The sequence below is a fragment of the Temnothorax curvispinosus genome, unplaced genomic scaffold (assembly GCF_003070985.1).
Source record: "Temnothorax curvispinosus isolate PA1 unplaced genomic scaffold, ASM307098v1 QBEX01006881.1, whole genome shotgun sequence".
Taxonomy (NCBI): Eukaryota; Metazoa; Arthropoda; class Insecta; order Hymenoptera; family Formicidae; genus Temnothorax; species Temnothorax curvispinosus.
Genome location: NW_020216661.1, coordinates 118248 through 134474, shown reverse-complemented (window position 1 = coordinate 134474; position 16227 = coordinate 118248). Strand labels below are relative to the sequence as shown.

Genomic DNA, 16227 nt, shown 5'->3' with positions numbered 1-16227 from the left:
GTGTCGTTCTTGTCTGCTCGATAATGCGGCGACAAACAAAGCGTGCCGATAACTTCTGAACCTCCCGTGAATCTACTGATTTCGTCGGGCTGAAAAATATGCGGAGTCGGATCGGTCGTTTATCTCGCAAGAGGCAGAATATGGGTGAGTATATTCATTTTAAAAATTAATGCAAATTAAAAAAATTAATGTAAATTTTTCAAGAAAGAAAAATTCCGTCGTGTAATATAACAATAGGTTTAAATGAAACAATTATAAGAAAACAAACTTAGACTTTTAAGATTCACGCTCGTCGACAATCCATTAGCGCATGCGACGCTTCCAAGACTTCCGTAAAATCATCTTTCTTAAGACTGATTCTTTTCTTCGTGCACAATCGCTTACGTAGATTTCCTTTTCGAAATAAAGTCAATGGTGATAATTGCGGCCGACCTTCGCCGCTCTAGAAGCTCTAATTGCATTATACACGGCGCGGACACTTTAGTTTACAACGTTATTACAGAAGTATTCGCAATTATTTAATATATACTAATCAAAATATTACGTAATCACAAAAGATTTTTATGAATAAGTAAATATAGCAAATGACAAAGATATAAAGATGCAATGATATGAAATTTCATATTTTAATCATACGAGATTTTTAGAAATAACCATACGCGAGAGGCAAGAGAGATAATTGTAACTCAATTCACATTTAATATGTAAGAGGCTATAAAACGTCACATAAATTTCTAAATTTATCGACACATTGACCGAGAGAATGCAATATTGCGATTGTAATTCACATCTCGAACACGGCATACATTCGCGCGAGGTAATCTTTTCGATCATTCGACGGGATAGAATACCAATTTTGTCAATGAGCTCTTAAAGAGAAATCTTTGTAACGAACGCGGCGAGAAAACCAGTTTCATTGCTGTTTAGAAGAGACCTGTAACAAAAGTCTTTCGACAAAAAATTACTATAGGACAGACCATCCTTAAAACCGGATTTCACGAAGCAAATTAATTTTTTGCCCTGTTTGTTTCATTAACTAGCTTTCGATTCTGAGAAATTAACAGCGAACATTAGCATTTATAATCTTGTCCTCTTTTGACTGATAACGCAAACTCAAGTCAGACGCCGTGTCTATGCGACACAGTCGCCTGATAACCCTGTTTACTGCTTTCGAACGAAAAAGCAAATACGAACAGCAAAATACGAAAAGAGTTTCTTCAAATAAATCTTTTAAGTTCTAAAACTGACTAATTATATATAGGGATATATTGATTTTAAACGAATATTGGTAAAGAAAAAGTTTACATGTAGCTTAATTTTTATATACAATATTATTGAAAGATATATACTTGCATGATATTATGTGCATATATAATATACATTGTACACACATTGAAATCTACGCTATAAACATAAAACTACGCCATCAATATAATTTTTATAAAAAAATAATACGTTCGTGTTTTGTATCAATTTATTTATTTATGCGCACAAAATCTGTTAAAAAAAAGTCACGTGCAATGTGCAGGTGAAAAAATATGTAATTAATATGCGTAATGCTTATAAAACAATGATCTTGAATGTTTGCGTGTTTTGCGATGTATTTGTTTCCGATAATCTACCGAGTTCCACATTATCGATGACACCCACTCGCAAAGACGTAATAACCGTAATCGAGAACGAGCGGGCAAGTCCAAGGCCGTCATCATCATCGACCGGCGATCAAACCGTAGCTCTGGTTATGTCATCGTAACGAACATCGTGTCCGCTCAAATCATCGAATTGCATACGTGAACTGATTTGTCTCGGCATAAACATTATCCATACAACTCTGAGATTGATATAATCGGCTTTTATAAGTCTTACGTCAATATAATCTCGTTAAGATTTCAGATATTTGAGAAAGCGATCGTTCCATAAAGCACATACATGAACATTTTCAATTGGATGCAATTCGAGTAAAAAATAAAATCTTACATAACGTTTGTAAATCAGTATCAAAATTGATGTATTTATTGTCACAATAATGAGTGCTTGGTCAACGAATATATAAATCAGCATTTAATTAATTTTCGATTTTTTTTCATACTTCATATTATAGGATTTTAAAAAATCGGTAAACGATAAAACATAAAAAATATCAGATAATTTGTGAAGCTCTTCGTTGATAAGTAAAAAATTAAGTAGATTTAGGAACGAGTTTCATCGGTCGAACGCTCATGTGTTTAGCGACGTCTTCCGAAGCCTCTAGTTGGTTCGGATGATACGTGATTCCGCCATCCATGTCGACCTTCTTCATGTGCTGCCTTTCGGGATCGCCGGCGATCAGGACCGGCTTCTCGCCGGAGGAGGGCAGACTTCGCAGCTGTTTGAGCAAAGTCGTCAATCTGTCTTTCGATCCAGGCGCGAAGGCCTCCGGGTTAATGGCCATGAAGCATTGCCCGAGATCAGCGACCTTATCGCCGGTCTTCCAGGCGCGTATATTCGGTCCGAAATGACTTCCGGTTAGGATACCGCAGAGTATCTCGACCATTAGGCCCAGACCGTAGCCCTTGTACCCGGACGTGTGCTCCGCGCCACCGAGAGGCATCAATAAAGAAGCTTTGAAAGCCTCCTCGGCATCGCGAGTCACTTTTCCGTCAGATCCGAGCGCCCAGCCCTCGGGGATATTCTCGCCCTTCCGGATGGCCAGCTCAATCTTGCCCAGAGCGACGGCGGTGGTTGCCATGTCGAGAACGAACCCGTCGCCATCGCAGGCGGCCATGCCCACGGACAAGGGATTCGTCCCCAGGCCGGACTTGGTGCTGCGCGTCGGCGCCATCAACGGGCTCGTGTTGGTGCAGGTGAAACCGATCAGGTCTTGCTCCATCGCCATCATTGTGTAGTAACCGCATATGCCGTAGTGATTGGAGCCGCGCGCCGCCACCATGCCGATGCCGAATTTCTTGGCCTTCTCCATGGCGAGCTCCATACAATATTTGCCGACCACTTGACCTAGCCCGTTCTTCCCGTCTACGAGGGCTATCGCCTGAAAGTAGTGACGCAAAAGATCTCCTAGATGTAACCGCAAAGTCTATACAGTTCTTAAAGACTCTGGCAAGTCTGGTGGAAGTCTCTTGGAGTATTAGCTTTGTTTTCGCTGTGTTTTGTAATCTTTTCGAAATTTATTTGCTTATTAAAAATAAAATCTTTAAACGTGAAGCTTTGATACCGAGATTGCGTTTATTGCGTTTGATTCGCTAAACATGCGGCACGTATCACGCTTGACGCACTCGAATAAAGTTACTTATTATGCACGTAAGCGCATGTATTTTTGACGACACCTGTAATTCTCGCGAGTAAAGATACCGCTTCGAAAAGTAATTAGAGCCGCGTTAATTAGCGCCCGCGCGTTTATTGCCGATCGCCAAATTACCGGCGCGTCTATCTAATAAATTACCACACACGTGCTTCCGACCATGCCGGCGATTATCGCGACGCTATTCTAAAAAGTAATTACGACGGCGGTAATTAGCGCTCGCGGTTTGTTGCCAATCGTCAAATTGTCAACTACATTCGAAAAATTTCCGTTCCATTTCAGCGAAGGTAACGCGAGTGAATCTGCATATAGCGATTCTGTTCCGAGTCGAGCATGTACAGCATAAAAATAAAACAGATACTCAGATACTGACACAAAACAGCCGCACGCGCAATTACAGTCGCTTAATAATTATAGCCGATCGAAAACGCGATAAAGGAAACATATGTAAGGTTCACTAGTCGGCGACAAATGTATTTGCCGGCGAAGAAAGTAAATCCTATTAATCAGGGAGACGCGTATCTTATCGGGTCATCAGTTGTTAAGATACGAAGGCCGATACAACAAGAAGAGAGAAGAGGAAGGGTGTCCCGTGTATCATTACCGTGGAATGTAAACACCATTTTTTTTATGGTACATATCGTGTATGTACAGCCTCTTTAATTGGCACGGCACTCGAAAAAGGCATTTACGTCACTGGTGACATTCGCGCCGCAATCAATTGATAACGAACTATGGCTTCACGTACGCGAAAGACGGAATGATTACAAAATTTCGAAACGAGCGCGTGACGAGTGAATTATAATAGTTAAAGGTTCTCTTCTCGCGATATTCAAATTCCACCAGCAGCACCGAGAGAGAAAGAGAGAGAGAGAGAGAGAGAGAGAGAGAGAGAGAGAGAGAGAGAGAGAGAACCATTCGAACCTGAAAATCGGTAATGATTTGCGGCCGGGCGGCGGGATCAGTGATCCTGTTCTCGATATCCTGCACGTACATTTGCATCCGGTTCATCCCGTGGCTAAAGTGACCTCTGTAGTCCGCTGTCATCAGATGATGACCAACGACGCGCGCGTCTTCCAGCGTGGTGCCGGCTTTGCGCATACATTCCTCGATGAACCTGATGATCTCGTCCTTAGGGACGACCTTCTGGTCGCGGTCCTGGCATCCGGTGGACGTCATTCTGGTGCCGGCGGTGACAGTGCGCGCGCGCGATGGCGAACTACTCGTCAAAAGTCCCAATAAACGACTGAGCGTTGCTCTACGAACGACAGTCAACATCTCGCCAGTGGTTCTCTCCGTCTCTCGACGATCGCACGACCTCGCTTTATCACTCGGTTCACCTTATCGAGGATGGGTAGCTAATTCACTTTATCAAATCGTACTAAATCCTGCGCATGTATTCGTTGCCCTAGTCCCTAGTCGCGATCTATTTACTTCACGTTATCTCTTATCGATCGTGGCGATATACAGAGATGTGTGATTATCTTCAAATTCCTCTTCAAAAGTTCGATTTTAGTGATAATGAATTGATAAGCACAAAGCACTGGCTGTATGATGTTAGAAAGACGATCGATGCGACTTTTGTTCCTTCTTCGACGTTCACGCAGAAATAACTCTCTTTCTTTCTCTCCCCTCCGGTTCCATGTATTTTCAAGCTTCTCTACTTCGTTTAAACTAAGCGCCAGCCTACACCAGACGAGTCACGTGCTCGGCGCTACGTTTGCCATTACGCGTCAGCGATTACAGGCTCGAGCGAATCAATGTTCTCCACTTGCAACTGCAACGATTCCCTTTCACGCACAGATCGAAGTCTCTTCTGCGAAGAGACTATGCGAGCGATGCCAACGTTTCTCTTCCAGGAAGGAGTCGTGAGAAAGAAAATACTTTGTATACTTGCTTTGTGTGTAAAATATAATGTTTGGCAGCGTGTCTGTACTGTGTTCGCTCACATTGCACCACCGACATTGGCGTTGCCTATAGTCCAACATCGGCGAAACCGTAACGCCTCTGTTGGCGAGAGCTTCAAACGCCGTTATTGTTGTTAAGATAAAAGTTACCGGGAATAAAATTAATTGAAACCACCACAAAACGTCTTTTTCAGTCGTGTACGTTCAAAATTCGTTCAAACCGAATAAATATCGATAATTTTATATTTACATGTATATTGTACAAAATTTAAAATAAATTTTTATTTTGAGATCGACAAGGAAATATTTATTGTTCTTTAGAACAATTAAACGATTAACGATTATTGTGTCGTATTAAGCACTCTTCATACATATGTTAGACTTGCGCTGATTTGCGCAGATATCCGCGGTTATTTTACAGCACGGTGTCATTATCGATAGATTAGAAAAAAGGATGATTTCTTTTTTGTGGATTTCCTTCAAGGATTAGAAAAATGTATCGTTATTGGAATATATATTAAATTACATATAATATAACATATTATATAACATATTGATATATGTTGCAATTATAGCAACATAACGGGTGCCATGGTATCGAGAAGCAAACACGTGCACGTTTTGACGTTTGAACGTTGCAAATCGATTGTTGAAGCATTGTATTGCGGTCGCATATGCGATATTCGTCCCGCAAGACCAATCGTGTATTCCTGATTCCGAAAAATTAGACCGCGCGCATGAATCGAAGCGTCGCGAACGAAATGCAAAAAGAAGTAGCGCGACGTTCGAGTTACATAAACAAAGACACGTATTTTTCTCGAGATGCATGCGAGATCGACACGGTCCACTCACGTCGATCGCGCACGCGGTCCGATTACACGCGGATCGCCGTTTTATGCAATCGCCGCGACACCAGACGTAAGGAAGAGAATAAGTTGAACGGGGCGCGCGTCACGCGAAGCCGCGATCGATTCGACGCGTTCGTTTCTGCTCCTCTCAGTTAAATCCGCCTGCAATCCGACTCGTAGAATCTAGCTTGAAGAAAATCCTTGAATGTGCGTACAATGTGCGTGTGCCAACAAAAAACATTGCTGCGTTAAATGACGTCGACGGGAACCGTTACACTTCGAGCGACTGTGATTTCCTCTAAATGACTAGATCGATCGCTTGACGGGATGTATCGTTTCGCGACTGCAAGAACCTTTTTCTATTCTTTCGACCTTCGGTGAAATCTTGGCTTTTCGCCGTTTCGCAAAACTCGCGTATTATTATACTACTTCAACTTTTTTGAATTTTAATCGCGATATGTCGCAATTCAAGAACAAAAAGAAAGAGAAAGGATCGCAAGCTGCAACCTTCTGCAAAATTTGTTCCAGTTTTTTTTATGTAAACGACGAGAGCTGCTAGCTTTGATTCGCAAAAGATAACAGTATGAGACGATTGCTTCAGAACTGATCCGACTTATCTCTCTAACATAAAATCTAAAGATCCTATAACATGGAAATATTTTTGCCTTCAATAATAGTGAAACTATATTTTTTAAGATTTTATTCTTTACTAAAGAAATACTAAAAGAATAAACTATTATTCCTTAGTTCTAATATAATCTTTTTTTTTTTTTTTATTATAAACTTAGATACACCAAAAAGGTATTTTGAGGAAACGTGATGTATTAATTGCGTATTCCAGACTGCAACGTGCGTACTCTATCGTAGGTTTAATCGACAGTTGTATTTCTACTGTGCGAAATATTTGAGCGAGATATCTTCTTAAAACGATTCTTCGGTTAATTCTCCGACACGACTATGCGTGAGGATAATCTCCTCTCGGACGATTCTCATCTCGTTCTCGTCGCAAAACTTTCTGCGCGATTCCGAATGATAATCTCCTTTCACGAGACCGTTATCGTCGTCGCAAGAGGCGATTCCAGGTCTCGTAGCTTTCATAAATGGACTGACATTATCCATGATATCACGTCCTTGCACGTGTGATATCATAAAACTCTAATCATCGCGATATGATTGACTTATTATTTTTCGTTTGCACTGAATACCTATCTCGTTCACGAAAATGAGACGTTACGCAAGAATATTTAATGCGCGATCTCGCAGACAATAAGTGAGCCCGCTGTTATATAATATTAGCAAATTGGAGTAAGAGGGAGTAGGTTTGTAATACCGAGATTTTAATTGGAGATCTAATCTCGAACGGATTAGATTACTTAGCGTATCGATAGTGCGACTTCCAATAAATGCGCATGGAGTATTATGTAATTATACATTGTGCATTGAAACATGCATGATATTATTAAACCTAATTATTAAGTATCAATATTTATTCAATTATATTGTCGTCACGAAGAACTTTGGTCACAGCTCGCATTACCCGTGAGAGAACATCTTAAGCAGCCGGTCGCATATAACACGTGCATATCTCACGTCAAAATCGAAGCGGTTTGCCGGTGATTCATATATCACGCCATACATTTGCGATATTACATCATAAATATTTAATTTCATAAGCACGGTTTCGAGTTACCGAACAGCAGCCATAAATCGACTGGAGGGAAACATTCTGCGGCAGCAATTCGGAAAATTGACTTCGGAAAAAATCTCGTAAGCACAGCAGTCAAAAATATGTTCCTCGGTTTTAGTTGGATCAAATTAAAAAATAGATAATTTATATGTAAACTTGCAAAGAAGAAATCATGACGCAAATTGCGACTTTATTAATTATTAATATCGTCGAAAATATTTCGCGAATCGATACGACGTCAATTGGGGGATAAAATTATTACGAGCGAGAATAAATGTTTTGATTTGAATCACAGGATGCACGTACGGATTTATGGCGTACTTTAATCACCGATACCCTGCCTTCTCTAATAACGTTTAATCATAAACACACGTTATGATTATCGAGCTCATTCACGTGAGTTATAAGTTATAGGTGCCGAATTTTAATCGAGTAACAACCTTTAATTGCTCAAGTGTTGATCACGTGCAGAATAACGTGACAGAGTCACGCGATTGACAGGATAGATGGGAATTGTCGTTGTCGGTCGTGGATCTAAAGAAGAATATTTAGAAAAATATTTAGAAAAAAAGAATCGTAGAAAAGCAAACTTTATGAAGATTTTTTGCAAGATTTTGTTTCACGTCTCTGCTTATTTCAAACGACATTTTCTTTTCTTTTAATCACATCTATGGTAGTAGTTCTATCCTCGATAGAGTCTAAATAACGCAGCAAATATGAACAAGAAAATAGAAAGATTATCTCAAACGCGGGATATAAAATTTCCATGCACCTAATTTTATGCGAGTACTTTGTTTTCTAAACGAGCGTACTTAATAAAATAAATTGTTTTTTTTTACATTAGATATAGAGAACATGCTCGCAGTTTAGCAGCAACACTACGAATTATATTAATAATATTTTTATTCCTAATTTACATAATAATTCAATCTTTTTTAAAGCTTTAAGTGTACCATAATCTTTATACTTCAAAATCTCTTACGTGTTACTTTGACTAAAATTTTATTATTTACGATCTTAAATTTCTTCTCGAAAAATTGCAATCTTGCAAATTTCTTTATCATCGCACAGTTATCTCTCCATTCTTCATAACCGTTTCTTTCAGTTCGTAATTCAAGATATCGGTTTCAGGGATTTCGGAATATGAGGAAATGAATGAGAATCCGCAGGTGCGTCCACGGCTGAGGTGGCGAGTTCGCGAAGAGCGTACATATGCGAAAAATTTCGCAAGTGACGTACACCGGCACGTACGTCGGATGACGAACAGCGGTTAAAGTTACGCGATTGCACGGGGTGCTCCGCATAGCGACGCACGTTCGAGGCCGTGACGCATTGTCGTCTCGTTCAAAAGCACGCGGAAAGCCTGAAAATCCCGGGCAGACTTGGCAGACATTGTGACAAGTGATATTCTCTCGCGGATCTTTTCTCTAGCGACTCGTTACAAAATAGAGAACATTGCAGAACAGAAATAGAGAGCGGCATTAGAATCCGCGACCCCTTTTCGCACAGCTGGATAAACTTCGCAGTCTCAGATTCAATTTAATTATATTTAATTGATTTAGATTGTGTCGCAAAAATATTTTTGTTATCGCGTCCGAATTTTATCGCTGCGGGTTGATATTTTTATGTGTACACACAAGGTAAATAAACACGTGCTGTAGATAATTCATATTTAATCATAATATATATTGATTAATTATATTTATATTAGTAATATATATTACTACAAAAAAATTCAATTTAACGATAAAAGTTTATGCAAAAATGTAATTCAACGAAAGATAAAGATCAACGAGTTTTGGAGTAATCGGTGAATTAAAGAATGTCAATGTGCGCAATTTTGCGAATGATACAGGAACATGCTATTCTGTAGCATGGGTAGATAAAGTTATGAGAATTCACTGATAAAGGATATGTGATATGCATTCGCTGTGAAACTACATCCGCGGTAGTATCAAGTTGATCGGAAATGCTGTCATTTCAACTTTCTAGACATTACCGATTTCTCGCAAAGTTATTACTTGCTGCATTTGCTAATGTATTTCTATTATAAAAAATGTAAATGCGAATAAAAATTAATCTATTTATATAATATATTAATTCATCCTAAGGACGTTAAAATCTGAAAAACTTGCGAACAATAATTGTTTATAGGAAAATGAAGCATTATGTATATTTTATTATACTTATTTATATGACTCGATCGCGGAAAAGCAATAAATCTCTTTTTATTTATTGTAATTGGCGCATTCGTTACGCACGTCATAGTGGGACTTTTTATTGCAATAATCGTATGCGTTTCTATTGAGTCGTGCATTTCCGCCGCTGACGTGCGACTCGGCGATCAATCGCATCGTAAGAAAGCGCGAGGATGCACGCGAGAAAGTCAAGCACGTGCTATTGACATACAGGATCGTCCAAAATATATTTTACCGATTTTGCGAATGCGTCTACGAGTGAAACACGAAAGAATCGAATCATGCTGTAAATAAATTTAAGATCTGCTACTCGAAAAATTCTGCCTTTACTCAAACACGAAATAAAAATGTCAAGAAAAAAGATATATTGATGTGCAAGCTCAGTGTACCACCAATATATTAGACAAGTCGAGGTATTAGACAAAATATTGATATAAATCGTAAAAGAATATTCTAATCTCTAAAGTAGAAATATTTTAAGTAGAATAGTTCAATAGTTGATATAGCTGTCTCATATATAATTATAAATTTTCCAGAAATTATGAAAACATGTATACTAGAATTACGAGCTCGATATATGACTAGAAACATCAAAAAATTTTATTTAAACATTATAAACTTATAAACTTTCTATAATTCTGGCTGCAAATTTGATATACATATATAAATGATTACAAATATTTCTTTATCGCGCAACTCATACTTAAGTGAAATATCATATTGATAAACAGAGAAGTTTTCGAGAGCAGTTTTGAGTCGCTCAGTAGGATATTCGCAATACAAGAAGACTATTTGCGACTACTAGCGGTACTTTGGCCAAAAATAGACAAAGATATAGGTTTTCAACCCTTGCAGCGCGTCGTCTCTGGCAAGATGATGATTACCAATCCCTCTTCCCCGTCTCTTCTCTCCCAATAATAAAAATATTGCAACAACATATTTCGAGTCCGTTCAGACACAATAAGGATAGGCTAGGCTTTGCCAAGAGAGCTAAGATTGATTGAATCGATTCAATTCGCGGCCGGAAGTTTATCTGTCAGAAAGGCACCCCCTGACGACAAGTCGAGTCACAATTTCTTTGTCTCGACTATTGATTTCTTATCGATATTTATTTCTCTCGGCGATGATTCGTAAGTCGTAAAAACGCGAACTTTGTTGCGGTTGATAATAATAATTTACGAGCGTCCAAAGATAGGCGAAACGAATGTTAATGGCCACGTTAAAAAGTGCAAGCTTCCACTCGCGACAACCGGGAGAAACTGTGTCTAAGATTTTTCTTATGTATTGGCATATTAAAAGGGAGAAAATTGAAGACGAGAAAAAAAGAGGTAAGAAATGCATCTCAAAAAGAAGAGAAACAATATTCAGTACTCGTGACTGTGTTTTAATAATGGTTTAAAGCCTGATCTACAATGTGTTCTTTGCTTTCTGTTTTCTGCTCTTACCTCTTTGCGACTATCTCGTATTTCGCAATTCCGTCGCGTAACGTGATGTTTCTTGTCTCTTCTGAAGTTCGTCAATTTTTATCTTGGGCGACAGAGAACAAAAAACATCGCATTACGCGGCGGAATTGCGAAATACAAGATAGTCGCAAAGAGGTAAGAGCAGAAAACAGAAAGCAAAGAACACATTGTAGATCAGACTTAATTCTCTTATTTTTACAACATATGCGAAAGAACATATGCGAAACGTTCAGAATAAATGTTTATCTTCGATATTTTTATGCGATCCGCAGATCGCGTAAGACTTCTCGTGATATTAACATGTAATTAATGATACTAAGCGCTTTTGCATAAAAAGCTGAGCTTCGTAGCATTTCTTAGAAATTATAATAGTGTTATAAAAGTTGGTATTTTTGTAACATAATTATTTGCGACGTAAACAGGCTGATTGAGGGAATCACGTAAAGCATGATTTTTATCTAAATATTATGAAACAAACATTGTTTGTGTCTAGGCAAGACAATGAGGAAACAAAGAGATTCAGGTTTTAGAAAACAAAATATTCTTTTATAAATAATTCATTATTTCTTGAAAGTACGTTCGTAATTCTTCCCAAGTGTTGTCTCTCGTCTGCGCATGAATTTAAATTACCAATATCTCATAATTTAGACCCGTTACAATGCGCAGAGGCTTGATAAATCACATCCGTCATTCCCAGAAAGAAATTTGCCTCCAATTTACTGAATCACAAGCCGACAATGTAATTTATACTTTATGTAATAAAATTATGCAATGTTTATCGGATCTTCTCCTTCGTATAATCAAGTTATCTATATAAAATTAACCGAACATACACAAATTTTATATATCGATATTGATAACTTTAAAATCAACTACTCCGATATGCTATCAAGTCATTTTCTCTCTTTCAAGCAACTCGTTTCTTTAAATCTTCGCTATCTTTCCACAAGCTCTGTACTATTTTTTTTCCCAACGAATTTCATCAAAAATAATAAAATAAAACCTCGGTGATTTTCGTGACTGATTATCGGGTAAAATCGCACAAATTAATTTATCATTAATATTAACTTATAATAATCTTGTGTGAAATAATTCGCAATAATCATGAAATTCAAACGCGATACTCACCAAAGTATTCTGATATCCCAGTCCATACTCCTCGTTCTCTCTTCGACTGGAAGATGCCATTTTGACTTCTTATCTCGCGCGACAAGAACGACTAATTCGATAAATTTTTTAATCACCGCGGAAAGCCGTTTCTAAGGAAAGGCTGCGAGGTAGAAGAGACGGATAATCGGGAGAAGAATGAAAGATGAATACGGGAAGGAGACGTGCAAATAAGTCTAGCGTTCTTTTCCGAAAAACCGCACCTCTAAAGGGTGGAAATTCAAAGAAGATGAAGAAAGCTTGGTCCACGATTGATCGACCGTCAAAGACACTGGATCTTCTTCTTCTTCTTCTTCCTCGTTCTTTCCCCTCGCAACGACGGCAATTCATCGATAACACTCCTCACCTCAAACGCACGATGATCAACGTCATCGGCTGACGTCGCTCAGTGTCCTTTCCTCGATAATTTCGAAGCTCCGATTTTTAGCGCGGAGCTTCACGTGAACGCCGTGATTTGTCGATAAGTCGATGACGCACGACGAAACGTGCGAGAATCGAAAGGTCAACGCGAAAAAAATTTTTCCTGTCAAAATAAATCTTTGGCGTATTAAAAGATGTTATCCTTTAATATATGAGAGTAATCATCGATTATTGCTCGACGTATAATTCGTATATTGCGGAATAAAAAATGAGGAACCACGCGCTGCAACTCGCATATATATATATATATATATGTATCTTCACTTCGATAGCTTACGATCGATAGCGTTAACTTGGCGAGTTACTCCAAATTTATCGCGCTGATAAGACCGCAGAAATGACTTTGTCACTTGTGAATATTATGTCGCGGGCTACTAAAATCCATGAGCACTTACTCGCGCGGATATTTTTGAATGCAATCGCACAACGAAGAGCCGAATCGGGCGCTTTCGAAGGAAACGCGCGATAAACGCTACATCGATCACGTGGACGTCGTCGGTAGCTTTCGCGGCGCGAGCAAAAGATAAAGAAAGACTGAAAATATCGTCCAGTCACTGTGTAAACACCGGCTTGTGCAGCGTGATCGGCCAGCGAACGCGACAAGAAGGTGTGTGTTCGAATCCCACGATCGGACTTGCGCCTCTCGATCGGCCCGAAACGTTATCGTCTTCGCAACGCACGAGGCTTTCGAGCTAATAAATATTGACGCCGACGTTTTGCGAGCCAAATATGCTCGTCACGATAGAGGCACGCGAATAACGCAACTAGCGAGCGCTATCGTTCCGTCGGCAGAGCCGATCGAGGATCCTTGTACTTCACTACTCCGAAGTGCCTCGCCTGCAAATTCTGCATGCATAGACGAAGATCTCGAAGTGTGTGGACACTTTCAAACAGATGTAAGTCCGCGAGTCGCACTAATTGTAAGCTGTCCAAGAAACCGGCACTCGGGGAGACGCTTTACTTGAACGATTTCGTATATATCTTCCGAATATTCTTTGAAATTTGATCGACCGAAAGGGAGGAAACGGGCGGAAGGTTTCGAGTCGCTCGTACGTGGAGACGACAGTGTCACCCGATTCCTGCCGTGTACGCGGTTCACCTCGCGAAGTGCGAGACTTTTCAGTCAAGGATCGTCGATCGTCGCGGCTACGGCGCGAAATCGCTCGTGACGGCGGCGGGACGCGACGAGCGCGCGCTTCGCGAGCGCCTCTGACTGCCCGGCTGGACGGTCGTGAGCCGACTGATGACTGATAGGTGTATGAATGAAGCGGCCGAGATTTCAGTCACTCTCTCTCTCTGCGCGATTGTAAGAAATTCAAAATCCTACATCGGCGACGGCGACGGCAGTGGGTGTCACTACTTCTCGTGATCGATTCCTCGGATTCGCGTGGCACTCGCTGACGTAAAATCGTGTAACAGGTCGCCGCCGCGCTCTCGCACGCTTTCGGAGTAAAATTTCGCTGAGACGCGATTTCGCTGTTTACGGGGAACGCGGAGAGCACGTGGGGATATCGCGGATTGCACAACTTTTATTCTATCGTCGAATCATCGCGCGAGAAAAGAAATTTTATTGCATCGATTTAAAATTGATACGACTCGATTTTACCTATCAATATTCTTACGTCTTCTCTCATTATATAGAAATGATACGTTACAAAAAAAATTAATTCTGCGATAAGCACCACGCGAATCGTGTCGCGTCGTCGCGTCGCCGCAGCTGCCGATAAAATTATAGTTCTCGAGAATCCCAAGATAGTAAATCATAAGTGTAACGACTTCATATTGTCAAACGTTTCTTCGATCGACACGACGATAACGTCAGCGAAAATCTCAAGCGTGCTGCGCGATAATAAGACTAAAAGCATCGTTCGTACCGATTTTATAGCATCAGGAAAACGAGAGAGGATCGACATTTCTCCATAGATGCCTGATTCGGCGAAAGACTTGACATTATTAAACGTGATGCGATAATTTTCAACGTATCTAATCAGGCTGTGGGCGACGACCTTTTCCTTTCCCACATGCCGTCATCGCTTTACTCGTACGCGACTTACGACCATGTTATTACATATTACATGCGAAATTAGATCGCTCGACCTTGACCGTCGCGAATTCGCCGAACGATTCGCGAACGTGTGTCGATCGACGGGAGGACGGTACTATACGTGGCCATCAAAGAGACATGTTAATCTCACCTTCCACCAGACGTTTTCGATCGCGCACGAGCGTGTCGAGACGACACTTTCGAGCTTGAACCGTGATAGGATGATCGAAGAGATAAATAACGAGAACGTATCAATGTCTGATAACAATCGATCACTGCTTCCTTTGTTACGAAGTAATATTTTTTATTGTCAGATTATTTCTGTATCGAATTATTTCTATGACGATCGGAATACATAAATTTATAACACGAAATATTGAGCTATTCGAACTAATGACACTTGAAATTAATTAATTATTTATATTAAGATATGAAACTTCTTATTAGCGGTACGATATCGCAGAAAACAAAAATAATCTAATTTTTCTTATTTTAACGTGACAGCGAGTATGTTATTGTCACATATTGTCACATATTGTGTCGTGTAGAATATATGACGAGTTTTGCATAATTTATACCGCGATAGCAAAAATAATCGAACGCTTCTTCATATTCATGCAAACTGTGTTACTTTGCGATCCATTCGTTAAAGGTATTCCTCGTTGTTCTATACGTAATACGTTCTACATACGCGCGCTTATCGGGCACCTGCATCGTGTACGTCTTCTTTCTTTACTTTACGATGCACGTAACGGCGCTGCATTCGATTAAACAAACCTCCCTCCGCGGAGGACGACCCTGAATTTTCGACTTTAACGGCGCAGAAATCGCTTATCGGCGAACATGTACGGGCGAATTTCGATCAAAAGAAATCGACGTTGGTTCGAGCCGCGGAACGAAGCGGAAGAGCGTCGGGGCATAAATATTTATGAGCGACCGACATTTTCTAAGCGTGCAATCGATGTAGAATCCGAAGGGGCATCCGCGCGTGGATGCAGTAAAAATACGCGGTTTGCGGATCACCGTCTTTTAGCGCAGCGCCCGTTTTTACGACGCCGAGATGTGAGGAGTGACTCATACAATATTCCTAACGACTCCAATACAATTTGACGTGGCGTTGCCGATGAAGGAACGTATGTCACGTGCGTATTACGCAGGGTGTACGTACTTAACAAAAAAAAATTTGCACGTTCGC

The 16227-nt window shown here is 40.1% G+C and overlaps 2 protein-coding genes across 5 annotated transcripts in view; both read right to left on the bottom strand.

The window, feature by feature from the left end:
* The window catches only part of LOC112456476 (chloride channel protein 2), a 32406-nt gene extending 18198 nt beyond the window's left edge, over positions 1 to 14208 (bottom strand). The window contains exons 1-2 of one of the 4 annotated variants that reach the window (XM_025019032.1): positions 13266 to 14208; positions 12530 to 13091 (exon numbers count right to left, since the gene is read on the bottom strand). In XM_025019032.1, coding sequence (XP_024874800.1) covers positions 12530 to 12589 — 60 coding nt within the window. In that variant the 5' untranslated portion in view covers positions 12590 to 13091; positions 13266 to 14208. Of the gene's footprint in view, positions 1 to 12529 lie in introns of all 4 variants that reach the window. The other 3 variants (XM_025019033.1, XM_025019034.1, XM_025019031.1) reach the window with 3 other exon arrangements.
* On the bottom strand, positions 1979 to 5277 carry LOC112456478 (uncharacterized oxidoreductase YjmC-like). The gene is made up of 2 exons (XM_025019040.1): positions 4223 to 5277; positions 1979 to 3028 (listed from the first exon to the last, which is right to left on the bottom strand). The coding sequence occupies exons 1-2, from the start codon at positions 4574 to 4576 to the stop codon at positions 2180 to 2182; spliced, it is 1203 nt and encodes a 400-aa protein (XP_024874808.1). The 5' UTR covers positions 4577 to 5277; the 3' UTR covers positions 1979 to 2179.
* Positions 14209 to 16227: the final 2019 nt, after the last annotated feature.